A 20,804-nucleotide genomic window follows, 5' to 3' on the forward strand; every position below is an offset into this window, starting at 1 on the left:
TTGGCCCTGCCTCCGAGAGCTTCTCCAAAATTGAATTTTGGCCTCAGGCTGAAAGAGGTTCGATATCCCTGCCCTAAAGTAACAGGATAATGTCACTCCTTCTTGCGTAACAGTATACACATCTCTAGGTGCTCCAAATGAATATTCCAGGTAGAAGAATCCAAGCATCAAAATGCAAAAGGATAAGAAGTTGCCATGGTTTTCCAAACCATAGCTGAGTGGGGGATGAGGCCAGATTTTTCTGGGGTGGGCTAAGGCTTGCGGATAAGGAAATGGAGGGCCAACCCTGGTTGATACAAGACAGAATGTATTTTTATGGGCTGCAACACACCCACTGATGTCTAGTGTGTGTGGGGGTGCAATACAGAGCAACAAGTTCTGTATTTTCTGTATATTTTCTGTATTTTGTAAGTTCTGTATTTTTCTGTATTTTCTGGTGTGGGCAAAGGCTTGCGGATAAGGAGACGGAGGGCTAACCCTGGTCATTACAAGACGGAATGTATTTTTATGGGCTGCAGGAAGCAATGCGGTTCCGCAACACACCCACTGATGTCTAGTGTGGGGATTGCAATAGAGAGCAACAAGTTGGAAGCTTCGTAGTTCTGATGCCCAGCTTGTTGACCCACATAAGACTTGGTCGGGGATCGGGGTGTAACGAGGCGCAAATGCAGACTGACCCCGCAGGCCAAGGGATCCCATGTGCTTTTCCTCTTGAACATAGACAGCCTTCTGCTGCGGTGTCAGCGGGAGGGCAAGGCCACCACTGTTAAACATGGTGCAATGTTGCATCACTTCCTCAAAGGCCCCTTTCATAAAATAGACTTCTTCCAGGCCCTAGGAAACAAGGAGGTGAATTAAAGAAACGTTTAGAGGGCTGAATTATTTGAATCCCAAATGAAACAGGTTTATTTGGTTGTAGTTCCCTGTCTCCCACCAATTTCTTTGTTTCCTGCCTTTTGCATGGACTTTCCCCCCATTCTAAAAGCAAGAGCTCTAAGCAAAAATATTCTGGTCTTTTTGGCTCGCCCTTTTTGCCTTCAGCTCCATGCACCACTGGAATGCAGCTCCCATGAACTTCCCCAAAACTGAATTCGGGCTGAGAGAGGTTTGACACCCCTGTTTTAAAGAGTGGCATAAAAAGACGGCATAAAGTGGCATAAAAATCCCCATCATGGATCACGAAGGGGCTTGCGTAACTCAGTGAAGCCATAAGCTGTGCCGTGCAGGGCCACCCAAGACGGACAGGTCATGGCAGAGAGTTCTGACAAAATGTGGTCCACTGGAGAAGGAAATGGGAACCCACTCCAGTATTCTTGCCAAGAAAACCCCATGGAACGTATCACAAGGCTAAAAGAGATGACGCTGGAAGATGAGACCCTCAGGTCGGAAGGTGTCCAATATACTACTGGGGAAGAGCAGAGGGTATTTCCAAGTAGCGCCAGAAAGCGTGAAGCGGCTGGGCCAAAGCCGAAAGGACACTCAGCTGTGGATGTGTCTGGTGGTGAAAAGAAAGTCCGATGCTGTAAAGAACAATATTGTTTAGGAACCTGGAATGTAAGATTAATGAATCAAGGTAAGCTGGAGGTGGTCAAACATGAGATGGCAAGACTGAACATCGACATCTTGGGAATCAGCGAACTCAAATGGACAAGCATGGGTGAATTTAATTCATGTGACTATTATATCTACTACTGTGGGCAAGAATCCCTTAGAAGCAATGGAGTAGCACTCATAGTCAACAAAAGGGTGGGAAAAAACAGTACTGGTGTACAATCTCAAAAATGATAGAATGATCTCAGTACGAATCCAAGGCAAACCATTCAACATCACAGTAATTCAAGTCTATGCCCCAGCCACTGAGGCTGAAGAAGCTGAGGTTGATCAGTTCTATGAAGACCTACAACACCTTCACAACATTAGACTTGATAGACAGAGTGCCTGAGGAAGTATGGACGGAGGCCCATAACAATGTTCAGGAGGCAGCAACGAAATCCATCCCAAAGAAAAAGAAATGCAAGAAAGCCAAGTGGCTGTCTGATGAGGCTTTACAAGTAGCTGAGGGAAGAAGGGAAGTGAAAAGCAAGGGTGAAAGGGGAAGATATACCCAACTGAATGCAGAGTTCCAGAGAAGAGCAAGGAGAGACAAGAAGGCCTTCTTAAATGAACAATGCAAAGAAATCGAGGAAAACAACAGAATGGGAAAGACTAGAGATCTCTTCAAGAAAATCGGAGATGTCAAGGGAACGTTTTGTGCAAAGATGGGCATGATAAAGGACAAAGAAGGCAGGGACCTAACAGAAGCAGATGAGATTAAGAAGAGGTGGAAAGAATACACAGAAGAACTATACAGGAAAGAACTGAATGTCCCTGATAGCCATGATAGCGCAGTCACTGAACTTGTGCTGGACATCATAGAGAGTGAAGTCAAGTGGACCTTAGGAAGCATTACTAACAACAAAGCTAGCGGAGATGACAGTATTCCAGCTGAGCTATTTAAGATCCTAAAAGATGATGCTGTTAAAGTGCTGCACTCAATATGCCAACAAATTTGGAACACTCAACAGTGGCCACAAGACTGGAAAAGGTCAGTTTACATTCCATTTCCAAAGAAGGGCAATGCCAAAGAGTGTTCAAACTACCGTACAATTGCACTCATTTCACATGCCAGCAAGGTTATGCTCAAAATCCCACAAGCTAGGCTTCAGCAGTATGCGAACCGAGAACTACCGGAAGTACAAGCTGGGTTTCGAAGAGGCAGAGGAACTAGAGATCAAATCGCCAACATTTGCTGGATCATGGAGAAAGCAAGAGAATTCCAGAAAAACATATTTCTGCTTCATTGACTATGCTAAAGCCTTTGACTGTGTGGATCACAACAAACTGTGGCAAATTCTTAAAGAGATGGGAGTACCAGACCACCTTACCTGTCTCCTGAGAAACCTGTACGAGGGTCAAGAAGCAACAGTAAGAACCGGACATGCAACAACTGATTGGTTCAAAATTGAGAAAGGAGTACAACAAAGCTGTATATTGTCACCCTGCTTATTTAATTTATATGCAGAGTACATCATGAGAAACGTCGGGTTGGATGAATCACAGGTCAGAATTAAGATCGCTGGGAGAATTATCAACAACCTCAGATATGCAGACAATACCACCCTAATGGCAGAAAGTGAAGAGGATCTCAACAGCCTCTTGTTGAGGGTGAAAGTTGAGAGTGCAAAAGCTGGCTTGAAACTCAACATTAACAAAACTAAGATCATGGCATCTGGCCCCATCACTTCCTGGCATATAGAAGGGGAAGAAATGGAAGCAGTGACAGATTTTATTTTCTTGGGCTCCAAGATCACCGCAGACGGTGACTGTAGCCATGAAATTAAAAGACACTTGCTCCTTGGGAGGAAAGCTATGGCAAACCTAGACAGCATAGTAAGAAGCAGAGACATCACCTTGCCGTCAAAGGTTCGTATAATCAAAGCTATGGTTTTCCCAGTAGTAATGTATGGCTGTGAGAGCTGGACTATAAGGAAGGCTGAGCGCTGAACAATTGATGCTTTCGAAGTGTGGTGCTGGAGAAGACTCTTACGAGTCCCCTGGACTGCAAGGAGGTCAAATCAGTCCATTCTAAAGGAAATCAACCCTGAGTGCTCAATGGAAGGACAGATACTGAAGCTGAAGCTCCAATATTTTGCCACCTAATGCGAAGAGAAAAGTCACTGGAAAAGACCCTGATGCTGGGAAAGATTGAAGGCAAAAGGAGAAGGGGATGGCAGAGGATGAGATGGCTAGATAGCATCACTGATGCAATGAATATGAACTTGAGCATGCTCCGGAAGAGAGTGGCATGCTATGGTCCATGGGGTCAAGAAGAGTCGGACATGACTTAACGACTGAACAACAACAACAATAAAAAGACTGGAAGGTGTATCCTTTCCAAGCATTAACACTGTACTAGAGCCAGTGTGGTTTAGTGGACTTGGAATGGAGAGACCCAGATTGAAATCCTCACTCAGCCGCTAAGCTCATCAGGTGACCTTGGGCCAGTCACACTGTCCCTCTCAGCCCAACCTACCTCTTAGGGTTGTTGTGAGGATAAAATAGAGGAGTGAGTGAGCTTCTTGGAAGAAGGGTGGGATAAAAATGCAGTAAATACCTTTCACCAGAATTGATTCCTACAGTGAATAATTATTCCCCCTTTTTTTTATAGCTTGTTCAATAGATAACAAAAAATCAGTTGCTTTCTTATACCTGATTTTTCAGAGCACATTTGACTGCCATCCACTTCTGCTCTGAGCTAAATGGAATCTCCTTCTTTCTTTCATAAGTATCTTTTATATCACTCAGTTCCATCTAGAACAAACAAAAAGAGGGATATAGGATGATAGCACTTAAGAATTCATTACATACATCCGGGGTAGAGCTAGAACAGAATGGCACAAAAATTCTAAATCTGGCAGGATCTCAGATGCCGAATTCATACACTTTTTGAACATATTCCATTTTGCTTTTGAAATATGACCTTTTGGATAATGTTGAAGCCATTTTTAAATATAGCTGCATGCTCCCCAATTGCCTGTGTGGTAAGATATTCCCAGGGCAGCACTACCTGGGTTTGGTTTCCTTTCGAAGGAGACATCATGGGAGAATTACAGCATCTTTGCAATATTTGCACGGGTTGGAATGGCCCTTGGTTTCAGGCAGCAAAGCCTTCAAGCAAAGTTATCAAAGGGTTGGACACATTGTGCTTGCCTTGTGTGAGTGAAGCCACACCCACTGGCACCCCTGGTCACAGCCCCTGCCATGGTGCACCGCTCTAACCCCATGAGGGAAGGGACTATCCACCCCATTCCCCTGAGTGGGTGGATGCCCCACAGCATGGGGAAAGGGGCAGCCATATAACGATGTCCCTCGGAATATACCCCCCTGGCTTCAAACTGTATCAGCTGTTAGGCAAGTCTGCCACCTAGTGCCTGAAGATAGTACTTCAGGCTTCAAACACACAGACACATTTAATTTAATTAAAATTAATTATTGTGTTTTAAAAACCAAATAACCCTGCAGTGCACCACCCTCTGGTTCTCTTAGCATGCTTGCCAAGTTTCAGGTGTCTAGGTCTAACAGTCTTGGAGCTATGGGACTGACAGAAACACACACACACATCCTCTTTTATTATAATACAAATAGAGCATAAGTGGAGGTAAACAGCATGCATCCTTATCCAGAGAGGTTCGGCAGTTGGGTGGTATAGAAATGAAATAAGTAAGTAAGTAAGTAAGTTAGTAAGTAAGTAAGTAAGTAAGTAAGTAAATAAATAAATACAAGACAGCAGACCTGGTAGCCTACTGCAGATCCTCAGAGAGAGAGATCGAACTGTCAACATGCCTTAAGCCTACATCCAATGCTCACACCTCTCTCTGTCTCTCTCTCTCTGCCTCTCTCTCTTCCAAGTTTCAAACTGCTGTTTTCCTCCTCCTCCTCCTTCTATAAGCCTCTCTCTCTTTCACACACACACCCCTACCCCCACTCATCAGCTGGAGGAATGTCACATTCTCCAAGCTCCAATGGCTATCTCCTTCAAAAGACTCAAGAGGATCTCCAGCTTATCCAAAGACCATCTCCTAACCCACTGGTGAACTATTGACCAACCAACTAAACCAGGCTATTAATCTCTCCTCTGTCTAACAAGGGAATCCTCATCCAGCAACCATGAAAATATCAGCTTGCCAAATTCCAGACCTTTAAAGAGAGATTAAGAAAAAACAAACCACTTTTATGATATGGCATGGTCAAAGGAAAAACCACACACAAAACAACAACAATTCCATTAGGCATGTTTACTTATGCCTGTGGGTAAGCCTAAATTAGTTCTTGGGATCACAGCCAATATTTCCAGGTCAACCAGCTCTCTGACTGCCTTAAGTTTAGAATGTGGACATAACTATGGTTCTGATTTAATTCTCTTTTTGATATGTTACTAGATCAGTTGAACACTGAATTCCCTCCCATTTTTGGTGACCATATCATATGTGTTATTGCTTCGTTTTATTTACAAATGAGGAAAACAGAAGGAGGCGAGCATCCAAAGTAGATAGCAAAGAAGAGAAACTGATTCTCAGGGTAAATAAATTATTGTAGGAAGCCCAATGCATTTAGGCCTTTTTCTTATTTTTAGGCCTTCTTCAGAGTGTAGAGAAAAAAGTCTGAATAATTTTTTTGCAGCAAAACATTGTCTCCTGTGTCACTGAGTTGCCGGTAGAATGTGTTGGGCTTCCTACAATAAATTTATTTTTGCATTCTCTTTTGTTTACAAATGAAACAGAACCCAATTAAATCTAAAACTAATGAGCATGGGGCTTGCAATATCCACCCTACCTTCATTGCCAGGGCTACAAGGGCTCCTTCGGTTGGCTGGCCCATCACAGTTGTCTTTTGGATAACCGCATTATTGGCAACACAGCCAGCCTGAAAGAGATTCATTGACACGAGTTGCATGAAGGGGAACATGAGAAGAGATGTAGATGGATCAAATACCGTATGTTAAGCCCTGAGTTCAAAGACACTGCTTGGTTTGAAGCAAGATTAAAGACCCGGGTGCAGGGGTGTTGCTAGGCCTGGGCCCCAGGCCGGAATCTATCTCCTGTGGCCTCGGATCTATTCTGCAGAGCCTTGAGTATCCGTTGGTGCCAATGGAAAGGTCTTTTCTTAGCTTAATTGCCATGGGGGAGGAATTTTCAAGGGGAACTGCATCTGGGGAGGAAAGGTTGTTTTTGTTTTTTATTTAGATTTCTGCTTCAGGGATTGGGGAAGAAAGTAGGTTGGTGATTTCAAAGGCATTAGTCAATGTGTGCCCCTTCCACAGCTGGGCTGTTCCTATTCAAGATTTACCATGCTGAAAAACCTGCAGGATATTTCTTACAAATCAGTCTGGAATAAAAAATGCACACCTGCTTCAAGCAGTGGAGGCTGGTGGTTCCGATGTCAGCAGGGCTGTGAATCCGCTCTGGGTTTCAGCCAGAACCACTCAGAACTCTAAAGGAGCTATCCAAGGTGTGGAACCTATTTTGGAGATAGGGTTCAGCACCCCGGATAGCTCCTTTAGAGTTCTGACTGGTTCTGGCTGAAACCCAGAGTGGATTCACAGCCCTGCTGACATCGGAACCACTACCCTCCACTGGCTTCAAGAGCAGTCTTCCAGCACTCTAGAAACATTACGTCTGTCTTCACTCTTCCCACTACCACTGTTACAATAATAACAGCAACAACAAAGTATTGAAATAACAATTTCAAATAACAACAAAATTAAATAACTCACCTCCACTAGTTTTCCCACAGAGATATTTGAAAATTCTCTGATGACTTGTCTGGATGGTAAGAGGCACACTTTTCCCTCTCCGTTGTATCCAACCCCGCTCACCTTGAACAATATAAACCCACAAGCCTGAGTTTCTCACCTCTGTTTTTAAAGAATGCAGTGATGAAAGTAGGCAGGAATCTTGGAAGTTAGGGATAGAAATTAATTGGCAAAGTGAATTTGCAGCCAATTGGAAGTGAAAATTATGGGCTTATTAGAAAATACATGTAGATGGAAAAATCAATAAAAACACAGAGCTCAGTTAAGAGTAGTCGAACAGGCTTATAGCCTCAGGTTTGTCTTGTATTACAAATGATAGGTTTGCACAGAGCATGAATTCTCCAACCGTACCTCAGCCTGGAATCCATCTGAGGTTACAAGCTGAGTGACGGTCATCTCATTGGCTGTCAGCGTCCCAGTCTTGTCAGAACAGATGACATTGCAACAACCTGTGAAGGGGGAAGAATTTGGCAGATCTCAGGATGTGTTCACAGGCATGTGTGTGTGTGTGTGTGTGTGTGTGTCCCATCTGAGCAAGCATCCTGTTTCCCACAATGGACAACAAGATGCCTCCAGGAAGGCCACAAGAGGAGCATGAACACCACAGTTTCCTCCCACCCTGGCTCCTCAGCAAGTGGCATTCAGTGTCTTGCAGCCTCTGAACATGGAGATTCCATGTAGCCGTAACGGGTAACAGCAACTGATCAGCTCTACCCTCCTCCATGGAATATGTCTCCTCTCCTTTGAAGGCCATCTGAGGTGCTGTACATCACCCCCACCCTGTGGCAGCAAATTCCAGTACTTAATTACATCTCCTCCACCTTTCCCACCCCAACGTTATTCTGAAGTGGCACAGTTCCAGGAAGACTAGGCCACATACATTTTTTTTTTAATATGGGCACCAGTTCCTTAGTAGTGGTCCTAAGAAGCCACTCAGGCATAAGAAAGTAAGAAGATCCATGCTGGATCAGACCAAAGGTCCATCTAGTCCAGCATTCTGGTCTCACAGTGGCCAACCAGATGCCCCAATGGGAAGCCCACTAGCAGGACATAAGTACAATAGCATGGAGGCATACTGTCTCCGATACTGGAGGTAGCATATAGCAACAGCAGCCTCCCACCCATGTTCCCCAGCAACTGGTGCACATAGGCTCTCTGCCTCAGATACTGGAGGTAGCATATAGCCATCAGTACTAGTAGCCATTGATAGCCTTCTCCTCCACTCATTCTTCCACCCCACCTCTCTCCATCTGGAATTAATTTCATGGAGCCACAGTTGTACTATGTATGCCAGCCTTCCCCAACCTGGTGTCCTCCAGATGTGTTAGACTACACTATGCATCATTCCCAGCCATGCTGGTTGGCTTGATGGGCATTGTAATCCAACATGGGAATGACTTTAAGCCAGGGTTGGGCAACTTGTAGCCCTCTAGTTATTGGACTACAAGTCCCATCAGCTCTAGCTAGTCAGAATGGCCAATGGTGAGGGATCATGGGAGCTGCAGTTCAACAGTCTCTGGAGGGCCACAAGTTGCCCATCCCTGCTTTAAATGCAAGGATGAATGCAAACTGTTCCAGTGGAAACAACCCCAGAGTTAACCAGATTTTGAGGATTGAGAGCTTTGGCTATTGGGCGGTATAGAAATAAATAAATAAATAAATAAATAAATAAATCCCTATGGCCTGCTTTCTCATGCATGGCATACTTCTGCCTTACCTAGCGTTTCTACGATGGGCAGCTTCTTCACGATGACTCGTTTCTTGGCCATTCTTAATACACCCAGGACTAATGTCACTGCGACTACGATGGGGAGGCCCTCTGGGATGGCAGCCACTGCCAAGCTGTACACAGAGAATCATTTACCACTAGTGTTATACACCCCACTATGATTATTAACTCCTGTAAGGGAGTATATCAAAGCATCATCTTGCTCTGGCACAACTTGTAAAACTGCCCCCTTGTACGCTTTGCTCAGCATTGGAGGTCCTGCTCCATGAGCCTGTTCACAATTAAATTGGGCAGATGTCTCCTGGGAGCAGGGCCTTTTCTGTTGTGGTGCCAACTTTGTGGAGCGTCCTCCCCAGATAGTCCTGGTAGGCCAACACCTAGCTTTTCAAGGCTGTTGGACCCAGTTGGTTGCTTTGGAACCTCTACATCTTGACTCTGATTTGTGGGAAGAAGTAATTACTCTTGTCTATTTTGAATGTACCGATAATGAAATAAGCCCAGGTTCTGTTATTATGAATGAATGAGAAAGACGTGAGGAGCCTGATGCATGTCTCTAGGACCACAGAGTCTCCATCTTGCCAGGATTCAGCTTCTATCTATTGACCCTCACCTAGCCTATCATTGAGTCTAGGCACTGATCCAGGACTTGCATAGCTTCACCTGAGACAGATGTCACAGGGAGATAGAGCTGTGTGTCATCAGCATACTGATGACACTTTGCACAATTCCCCAATGATCATCGCACGAAATCCCCTAATGACCATTCCAGTGGCTTCATATAGATGTTAAACAGCATTGGGGACAAGACAGTACCCTGTGGAACCACCTAGCTCAATTGCCAAGAGACAGAGGAATAGTCACCCAATATTACTATCTGAAAACCCTGCAGGTAGAACTGGAACTATTGGAACACAGTGCCTCCAATGCCCAACCCATGGAGCCAGGCCAGGAGGATACCATGGTCAATGGTATCAAAAGCCATTGAGACATCGAGCAGAAGTAACAGGTTCATGTTCCCTCTGGCCCTCTCCTGATAAAAGTCATCCATCAAGGCAACCAAAGCGGATTCGGTTCCATAACCAGGCCAAAACCCTTTCAGAATGGGGGAAAAAACCTGTAGGAAAGCCTGGAAACCTCCAAATGGCGGGAGGGAATGGTCTATGGCCATTTGAGGAACCCTGGAGGGTCGGATTGGGACGCCAGGCAGGTCAGGTTTGGCCTATGGGCCTGATGTTCGATACCCCTATGCTAAACAGTATTCGGAGCAGTAAACTTGTTTTCTGTTCTATTAATTTCTCTATATATTCATATATGAAACATGCCTTTCTAATTCTCACCTCACTCCAATGGTGAACATGCCAAGAAGATGTTTCCCTTGCAGCCAACCAATCAGCATCAGTAAACCTTGAAAAAACATAGAATCATAGAATAGTAGGGTTGGAAGGGGCCTATAAGACCATTGAGTCCAAACCCCTGCTCAATGCAAGAATCCAAGTCAAAGCATCTCTGACAGATGCTGTCCAGCCTCGTTTTGAATGCCTCCAGTGTGGGAGAGCCCACCACCTCCCTGGGTAATTGGTTCCATTGTCGTATTGCTCTAACAGTCAGGAAATTTTTCCTGATGGTCAGCCGGAATCTGGCTTCCTGTCACTAGAGCTCATTATTCCGTGTCCTGCACTCTGGGATGATGGAGAAGAGAAGCCATCTTGATGACATGACAACAGTCTGGGATGCAGGAATGCACTTGACTGCTCCCGCACATTCGTGGGGGGGGGCATTTTGCTTAGCTGTATTCATGTCTCCATATCCATGAATGTGAACATGTGGAGAGGAGAGATGCAGACCACATTCAATGACAACATGGAGGATCGAAACAGAGCCCAGAGTATACAAATTTATGCCCGTAGTCTTTCTACAAAAGTGGTCTCTCTCCACTGGCAAAAAGGAGCCTGTTCTTAAAACAGGTAATAGATGATTAGATTCACTTGCTTAAACTCACCAATGATGCCAAAGGAAACAAGAGTAAGCTGTTTTCCCAGTTTATCCATGCTTTTCTGCAGTGGAGTCTTGGGGGTCTTGATGGATTAATCGAGAGGCAGAGAAGGGAGGAAAGAGAAGGAAGGAAAGAAGGAAGGAAGGAAAGACCCTTTTAATTTTGATTCCAAGCTTGATCCTATGGAAGTTGGCTTACAACAGGGGTGCAAAACCTCTGGCACACAGGCCTAATCCAGCCACAGTGGCTCTGCGTCTGGTCTGCAGAAGCTTGTGCTCCCTTGGTGGGCCCCACCCCCTTTAATCTTCAAGAACCTCCCCCTCCCCAAGCCCCACCCCTGGAGACTAATGGGGGCTTGGAGAGGAGACAGGGAGAGGAATCCCTGCTGTTATCTACAATATGTAATCTCTTCCCAGTACATCCTGGATGTTTTTCTGGGACATCCTAGAGGAAAAAAAATAGTGCTCCCGAATTATTTTTTTTTTTGCGGGGGAGGGGTCTCCAGTTTTTAAATGAATGACCTTTGTTTTCTTCTTCTACAAAATACAGAAAGTTTTGCTAACATTGCATAATTACAATGGATAGACAAAACAGACCACAAACAAAAGAACGGATCAGTAGGCAGGTATATACTAAAACAATGCAGAAATGAAGGAAGACAATGAGTTCTGATTTTGCTCAGAGTAGCCTAATCATCCCCACTGATCCTTCTCAAAAGACATGAGAGGCTGGAGGTTGTGGGACTGGTACTGTTTGCATAAGAGATATGTACAATAAAAAGAACCCAGCTTAACCAAATGCTTTTGCAGCCTTGGCTGCCACCACACAAAGATAGCAGCTGCTGTTTTGTTAGATATGAAGCACCTACTTTTTTGTAGGACAGCTGCTGTTCCCCCCACCCCCGATTGCCCTGAACAACACAACACCCAGGACATTTCAGAAAAATAAAATGGCCATCTGTACATTGTATTCAATATTGTGTTGCAAATCATGTAGACAGTGGAGATCAAGGCATATGAGTTGGAACGACTTAAGGAGAAGTTCTCTCATGTTCCGAGAGGTGGAGAACACTTCCTCTCTGTCCACTTTCTCTGCCCTCCTTCTTACCTCTTCCTCTTGCATCAATTTGAACACTTCTCCAAACTGCGAGTTTTCGCCTGTTCCAATGACAATGCCCTGAGCAAGGAAAAGAGACAGAAAAAGCTTAAAATCTTGCTTAGATAGATTCTAAAGGTCTTTACCAACTATGCAATTTTGTCATGAATTAAAATTGGAAGCACAATGACTCTCTTACACACACACACACACACATACATCAGTGGTGTCATGGTAAATTTTGAAGGGTCCCATCATGGCCCTCATCATGACAATCCCCCTAGCCACATTCCCAAGGAGAGTCCAAAAATGCAGCCAGCTGTGTTGATCTGTACCAACAAACCAGTTCTAGCAGTTTTCATCTCCATCGGGAGCAGCTCTTTTTTAAAGCCAATGGGTCTTAATCACCCATTCAAGTCTAGGCCACCCACAAAATACTTTGTATTATAACAGGGATAGCTTACAACTATATATTTTTGCTGATAAAATTGACTCCCACTAGCTACTGTGAGTGTTGCTGCTAAACTCAAAGGAAACAGGGAATTCTGAGGGGGTTGGCAGATGATGTCATTGTTCCTGCTAATCAAAAAGTACCAGAGCTTCGATCCTGCAGGCCTAGACTCCACTACACCACCACAATTCCCAAGTTTTACTTCTAGATTTTTTATATTGGCATGGGAGGGAGTGAACTGGACTAGAACTGCAATGGGGGAGAAAGGGATAAAGCCCCATAGTAGAGTCCCAGTCCAGACTGGGAGTGCTGCATTTACTCTAGAGTAAGAAAGTTGTAGTTGCTTGCTATGTCCTTAAAGTGATGTGTACTTTGGCCATCTAGCTGCTAGGGTTGCTGTGGAAATAGAGCACCGGTCGTGTAGGAGGTAAGGCACTGGTGCCTATCTCTTGGGAATCCTAGTTTGAGACATAACCCCCTCAATTCCAGGCAGAATTATTAGACTATGATTTAGATTGACCTAGCTCAATAAGCTTTTCTACATGAGGCATTTATTGTGTGCTCATCATTCCTCACGCATGGTTGTTTACAGGTTCTTTGGACAACATCAGAGCCCTCCAGTTTCACTTCTGTTTTTAAAGAGGACTTGCCAATTTTTGTTAGAATGGAGAAAATGGAAAATTATTTGTAAAACCAAAAGAAAATATATTTTCCTGTTTATGTGACTGCGTTATTCTGCTATGGCACTGCACCACCTAGAGGTTATGCAGTGGAAAAACAGGAAAGAAATGGCTCTTTCTATAGATATTCAACCTGTTCTGGAGGGGGTTGCACTCCCCCTAAAGGATCAGGTTCGTAGTTTGGGGGTGCTCTTGGATCCAGAACTGTCACTTGAGGCACAGGTGAACTCAGTGGCACCGAGCACTTTTTATCAGCTTAGGCTGGTATACCAACTACGCCCTTATCTGGACAGAGATAGCCTAGCTACAGTTATCCATGCTCTGATAACTTCTCATCTGGATTACTGCAATGCGTTATACGTGGGGCTGCCTTTGAAAACGGTCCGGAAACTTCAGCTGGTCCAAAATAGGGCAGCAAGATTGTTAACAGGGACTGGCCTGCGAGCTCATATTACGCCAGTACTTTTCCAGCTGCACTGGCTGCCAGTCCATTTCCGGGCCCGATTCAAAGTGCTGGTGTTAACATTCAAAGCCCTTAACGGCTTGGGGCCAGGTTACCTGAAGGATTGCCTCCTCCCATATGTGCCTGCCCGGACCTTAAGATTACCATCAGCGGCCCTTCTCCATGAGCCCCTGCCAAAGGAAGTGAGGCAGGTGGCTACTAGGAGGAGGGCTTTTTCTGCTGTGGCACCCCAGCTCTGGAATGAGCTCCCTAGTGAGGTTCACCTGGTGCCTACATTGTATTCCTTTCGGCGCCAGGTGAAGACCTTTTTATTTTCCCAGGCATTTTAGCATTTTAGCTTTCTAAATTTTTATCTTTGCTGTTTTAAATCTGTATTTTAAACTCTTGCACTGCTGCTAGGTTTTATTGTGGTTGTATTGTTATATTGTGGTTTTAATGTTCTATATATTTTAAATTGTTTTATTGTGTGTTGTTTGGTTTTAATTTTTGTGAACCGCCCAGAGAGCTTTGGCTATTGGGCGGTATAGAAATGAAATGTAATGAAATAAATAAATAAATAAATAAATAAATAGAGCTCAGATATCAATTCTGCACAGAAGCAGAACATAGAAAAGCTCAATATCCATATTTTTTGTGAACTGCCCAGAGAGCTTTGTGTCAGGAATGAATCTGAGCATGTGGAGATAGTTATCAGCTCAGACTCAGAATGGGAACAGCCAGAACTGGGGGAGACTCCCTCCCTAGTGAACTCAGATATGGCAAGGCCTACCTCCCAAGACCATGGTGCACAGATGGCTTGACCTGAAGCCCCCTCCCCCATGAGAACCCAGGTCTTGGGGAAGGAGGACAGTGAGGGGCGTGACTTGAGGGATGCTAGGGTCTGTCGCAGAGTGAACCAGGAAGAGTTAGAGGCAGAGCTCAGACGTTCCTCCAGGTTCGCTATGCATGATAGCCTACATAGGCGGGAGCCACTGTTAGGGAGGGGCATCCCCCCAAGCTAATCTTGCCGGGAAGTTCTTGTTCAAACTGCTGGCAAGTTCTCTAACTTCCACTTTGGCTCCTCTATTGATATTTGTAATTGCGTGGAGTAGCTGTTTCCTTTGTAGCCTGAGAGTTTCCTAGAATTTGCATTTGTAAGGAACCTGGTTGTTAACTAATAAAGTAGTGAGCCTGACGCTTGGTATCTTGGAGAGTGTTGATTGCGAAGGGAGAGGACAGAGTGTGACACTTTGGCTATTGGATGGTATAGAAATGAAATAAATAAATACCCAGGCTTCAGAAAACAAAACAAGTCCCTTACTAATGGTCTACTGATAGATGAGTAGAAGGGTATTCTTTGCCACTCACTTTTCCCTTGCCGTATCGCACGAGGGTTCCCATGAAAGCAACGTTGCTGAGGGTCATCATGTCTCCGGGTTCTGCTAAGATGCCGTCATTCTTGCTGCAGGGTTCTGCTTCCCCTGTAAAACTGGACTCGTCCACCAAGAGGTCTGTGACCTAATGGAGGTAGGGATACATGCATTTCCCCCCATTCTATTGCTTTAATGTTCCGGCATTTTCCCTTGTGCAGTGCTCTCCTCGTAGTAAATTCTGCTTTAACTAGGTAAAATTGTTAAGTTAACTCTGGGACTGGAGTGTGTGCAGTTTGGCAGAGCATCCAGTTAATTTGCATGTCCCCACCCTGTGTTGCCAGTGCACACATTGATATATCATGGCAAAGAAGCAATCTAGATGTGGTTCTATAGGCAGTTGCATCACGTTTTTTTGGGGGGGGGGTATGACTAATGTGCACGGGTCCTCCTGGGCACTGGTAAAACACTACACAGAAAGGATCTTAATGCTGTTGTACAAGATTGCACATGAAGACTGCATTGGTAGTGACTTATCAATGCACATGGAGTACCATTCAGGGGAAGCAACTGTATTGTAAATCACCACTGATAATAATGAGAGATTTACTTTGCAACCCTATGCACCTGGGAGTAAGCCTCATTAAAATCAGTGGGTCTTACTCCTGAGTAAACATGCATTGGATTGCACTGTGTTTTTTTCTAAAAATTGGGGTACATAGATCCCATCCTTAATATGTGGGCTGTAGAGAATAATAATTATAATCATAGTCTTTATCTAGTTGTTATTCTTCTTCTAATTCTTGTTATTATATCATCATCAATATATCATAATAAAACTAAAAACAATAAAACAAAAATAAAAAATCAATAATCAATAATTATCTAAAAGAAGCAGAAAGAAAGCAACATAAAATGAAGTTCACAATTAAAAGACTTGGGAAAATAAAAAAGCTATTTGCCTGACACCAAAACAACATAAAGGTTGGGGGCATGCAAGCCGCCCTGCGAAGGGTGTTCTGCAACTGGGCACCACCACTGGGCAACTCTTTCCTCAGTTGCCACCCGTCACACCTTCAACACAGGGGACTAGTGGAGAAGTACCTCCAAAGATGATCTAAGTGTACAGGCAGGCACATACAGAGATTTCACAAGGGCCCCTCAACTTACCCTCTATCAGGTCTTCAGAACCATAGCATGAGAGACATGAGGCTGGAGACCGATTTTTGCACCAAGTTACATAATGGGTGCACACATGTACACATTACCTCAGTGAGTCTTATATCTGCAGGAACTCTGTCGCCCATGGAGAGGCACACAACATCTCCAGGCACAAGCTCTCGAGCGAGAAGGTGTTGCAACTTCCCTTCCCTCAAGCTGCATTTTTGGAGAGATAAATTACAAATACTGGGCAAAGTGGAATTGTCAAAGGGGTGCAAGAAAAGTGTTTCCTGCTGGTGCATGAACATTACAGGTGTCCCTTCCATTCTACCCTTTCCCTTTCAAGAAGAAAGGAAGGTAGGGAGAGAAAAAGAGAGAATGGGAAAAGGAAAAGAGACAAAGAGAGAGAGAGAGAGAGAGTAAGAAGAGGAGAGAAAGAGAGCAAGAAAGAAAAAGAGAATGAGAATGAGAAAGAGAACGAGAACAAACAAGAGAAAGAAAGAGAAAGAGAAAGAGAAAGAGAAAGAGAAAGAGAGAAGACTGAGGAATCAAAAACCCAGGACAATGTTCCTAAGAACATAAGAATGTCCTTTGATCAGATCAGAAGACTTTGATCAAAGTCTTCCTGGCCTATCTAGTCCAGCATCCTCTTTCCTGTGGTGGCCAAATAGATGGCCATGGGAAGTCCACAAGCAGGACATAGAACAATAGCAGCTCCTGCCCTTGTTCCCCAGTGACTGGTATATACTACATCTGATTCTGCAGGTAGCATATATAGCCATCATGACTAGCTGACCTGGATAGCCTCAACCTCCATGACTTTTTCAATTCTTGGACCTGTGTGATAGTGTTTGCGAAACCTATTTGGCACATCCAAACTACCGTATTTTAGGTGTACATTGTAAAAATCATAGAGGGCCAAAGAAAAAGAAGATGTCAAGGTACTGGAAACACCTATTTCATGGAGGATTCAGAAAAGAAAGATGTCCCTTGGCTATTTTAGGATGAAACCAGTTCAAACGCCCTGGTGTAGCATTAAGGTAACAGCAGACATTGGTGAAATTAATTATGAGTTCGAGCCACTGACAAGGGTGGGAGATCATCTTTTCAGATCTAAGCCCACATATTCATGTGGGAATCTATGGTGTGGCTATATTTGAAATACTGCATTCTGTTCTGGTCACTACTTCTCAAAAAGGATACCATAGATCTAGCAAATGGGCAGAAAAGGGCAGCTCAAATTATCAGGGGTGGTGGTAGCTGGAGGACATTGACTACAAGGAAAGGCTAAACATCTAGTGTAGGGAAAAGGTGACTGGAGAGTGGTGGGCAGGGTTGTGACAGAGGCTTATAATAGGAGAAAGTGAATAGAGAGATGTTTTACCCCATCTCCCATAATGCTAGAATTTGGGCCATCCAATGAAGCTGATTAGCAGGAGACTCAAGATGACAAAAACGAGCACTTCTTCACAGAGGACGTAGTTAACTTATGGTGCCTCACTGCCACAAAATGCTTTGCTGACTTTAAAAGGGGATTAGAGACAGTCACTAAAGATGTCTCTATCAATGGGTAAAATCCAACATAAGTCCTACTTAGAGTAGACCCATTGATATAAATGGGACTTAAGGCCTATTTATATCAATGCTTATGTACACCAATTGCTGGGGAATATGGGCAGGAGGATGCTATTGCACTTGTGTCCTGCTTGTGGGTTTCCTGTGGGCAGCTGGTTGGCCACTGTGTGAACAGAATGCTGGACTTAGATGGACCTTTCGTCTGCTCCAACATGGCTCTTCTTATGTTGTTATGGTCTTATGTTCATCAGAGGCACATTTGGTGAGGAGATTCTGGAGGTGGGACCAAGTGAAAGGACTCCCTGGAAGATCTTAAAACCCAGGCAGGCTCATATGGGAGAAGGCGGTCTTTCAGGTAGCCTGGTCCCAAGCCATATAGGGCTTTAAAGGTCATAACCAACACTCTGAATTGTGCCTGGAAACAAGCCAGTAGCCAGTGAAGCTGTTGTAACAAGGGAGTTATGTGCTCCCTCTCCAAAACATTTGAAGAACACCAGGTTGGAGGAGGCCGCCTAAAGAATGCTGGGTTAGTTGGACCTTTGGAATGATCCAGAAAAGCTCTTTTTATGGCAGGGTAGGGATGCACGCACTCCCTGCTGTCCTCTGCTGTGGCCCCTGCTACCTCCCCAAAGTGTGTTTTTTTTTTCAAGGTCTCTGGCATGTCAATTTTGACCCTTTTGTGACTCTTCCAGGCACCAAAAATGGTGTCTGAAGTGGCCATGGGGTGTCAAAAGGGACAAAATAACTTGCTTGAAAGCTAATGTTGACCCTTTTGGCAGCCCGTAGCCACTTTGGACACCATATTTTCTGATGGTGTGTGTGCGTGCAGGAGGTTGGGGGGTGAAAACGGCTCCGAGACCTCCTGAAGTTGCCCACCCCTGTTTTACAGGAACAGCTGGACAAAGTACAGGTATACATTTCCTCCCTAAAGCACCTTTAACTCTGGAGCTGTTGACCAGCAGCCATTTCTCTGTAGATTTGAACTTTGGATGTTTGGTCAAACACTGGTTCTGTGTACCTATTTAGTCAGCTTGAGCCCTTCGTGTGCTGTTGGGAGCTGTTACTTAACATTGCATTTTTCTATTAGGTTATCTCAAACGGTATCCAAAACAGATGGCTTTTTCTGTCTACAAGGTGTGCCTGGATATGGAACGGACACGGAAACGAAAGTGATCAAAGTGTTCCCTGACCTTGAAAGGCAAATAGGCCACCCTCAAGTTGGATGTAGTCATTACATGCACAAGAGGTACTATATATTTGCATTGGCTAAGCTTGAGCAGTTTTTTGTCCTTATACTTGAGAAAGCAATGGGCATCAATCCAGGAACTGATGACTTAAAAACATGCACCATTCAAGTCACTAAAATAAAGCTCAAAAGTCCAGGAGCCAAATACAGGACTTTTTTTTATCATTGGTAAAGATAGAGGTTTACACTGGGCAAGCAGATATCTATTTATAGTAATTCCTAAGCCGTTAGCCACTGATCTGTAGTAAAGAAGCCTGCTAGGCTACATGTCTATGGAAGGGAAACTACAGTACCAACTTCAGATTTTGGGGAGGTGGTGTGAGACTTGGGCAAAACACTTTCTGTGTGAATCCCTTCTCTCAGTGGGCCTTTCACCTCCACATCACCATTTCTGCTGACGGCCGGCATGTGAGCAAGCAAAGAACAGCAGCTGCTGCTTCTTTTCCTCCTAAGGCAGCTTTGCCCAAACCTGGTGCCCTCTAGATGTTTTGACTACAGCTCTCAGCATCCCTCAGCATTGGCCCTGATGGCTGAGGCTGATAGGAGTTGAAGCCCAAAGGGCACCAGGTTGGGGAGACTTTCCTAAGAATGTAAGAAGAGCCCTGCTGGATCAGAACAAAGGGCCATCAAGTCCAACAACCTGTTTCCCATAGTGGCCAACCAGAAGCCTCCACTGGGAACCCCACAAGCAGAACTCAAAGGCCATATGGTCTTTCCCACTGCTGTTTCCCAGGAATTGGTACTGAGAGACATGCTGCCTCTGAACCTGGAGGTAGCAGCTGCCATGACTATTAGCCATCTAGCCCAGTACTGTTGACACTGATTGGTGGTGGCTCTCCAGGGTTTCAGGAAGGAGATAAGAACATAAGAAGATCCATGCTGAATTTGACCAAGGGCCCATCTAGTCCAGCATTCTGTCCACACAGTGGCCAACCAGCCACCTGTGGGAAACCCACAAGTAGGACATGGATCTACCACCCGTGTTCCCCAGTGACTAGTGTACATTGGCATGCTGCCACTGATACTGGAGGTAGCACATTGCTGTCGTGACTAGTAGCTATTCATCTCCTGATCCTCCATGGATTTGTCGAATCTCTCCTTGAAGCTGTACAAGTTGGTGGCCATCACCACATCTGGTGGTAATGAATTCCATAGTTAACTATGAACTGTGTGAAGTCTTTCCTTTTTTCTGTCCTGTATCTCCCACCATTCAGCTTCATGGATGACCCAAGGATCCTAGTATTATGACAGAGGGAGAAAAATATCTTTGCTGCTTACTTGGTCATCTCCTTTGAGCCAGAGAGTAAGTGATCAAAGAGGTGGCAACAGCAAGGAGGCGCAGCAGGAGAACCAAGTGGCTGCTGGCAATAGGTAATTAATAGGAGGGTAGAGCAAGGGCCTTGACAGATGCCCAGCTAGTGGTGTAGTGGACCCAGGGCTTGTAGGGTCCAAGTTCCAGGACTTTTCGATTATCAGGGCTGATGACATCATCTGCTATCCCTCTCAGCCTTAGCTTAGCTGCAATCCTCACAATAACTCAGGGAAAAGTTGGATTTTCCCAGCAACAATATATTGATCTGGTTTGGATGTCATGACTTCCTGGGTAGCTATGAACGAGCAGGAGCAAGTGAGCATGCTGGTTCCTGGCTGCCCAATCGCTCCTTCTGAGTTACACATGGTTTGTTCTTGGGTTACAATTATGGGTTGCCTC

The 20,804-nt window shown here is 44.7% G+C and overlaps 1 protein-coding gene across 1 annotated transcript in view; it reads right to left on the bottom strand.

Annotated features, from left to right (window-relative positions):
- Positions 1–20,804, bottom strand: part of ATP2C2 (ATPase secretory pathway Ca2+ transporting 2) — a 59,263-nt gene that overhangs the window by 19,480 nt on the left and 18,979 nt on the right. The window contains exons 7-17 of the mRNA XM_084812845.1: positions 16,380–16,488; positions 15,110–15,259; positions 12,181–12,249; positions 11,080–11,155; positions 10,418–10,484; positions 9,069–9,193; positions 7,703–7,800; positions 7,313–7,414; positions 6,373–6,462; positions 4,249–4,350; positions 678–834 (exon numbers count right to left, since the gene is read on the bottom strand). Coding sequence (XP_084668971.1) covers positions 678–834; positions 4,249–4,350; positions 6,373–6,462; positions 7,313–7,414; positions 7,703–7,800; positions 9,069–9,193; positions 10,418–10,484; positions 11,080–11,155; positions 12,181–12,249; positions 15,110–15,259; positions 16,380–16,488 — 1,145 coding nt within the window. The remainder of the gene's footprint in view (positions 1–677; positions 835–4,248; positions 4,351–6,372; positions 6,463–7,312; positions 7,415–7,702; positions 7,801–9,068; positions 9,194–10,417; positions 10,485–11,079; positions 11,156–12,180; positions 12,250–15,109; positions 15,260–16,379; positions 16,489–20,804) is intronic.

The sequence above is a fragment of the Heloderma suspectum genome, chromosome 8, assembly GCF_057233095.1.
Source record: "Heloderma suspectum isolate Gila_16-S chromosome 8, 16-S_ref, whole genome shotgun sequence".
Taxonomy (NCBI): domain Eukaryota; kingdom Metazoa; phylum Chordata; class Lepidosauria; order Squamata; family Helodermatidae; genus Heloderma; species Heloderma suspectum.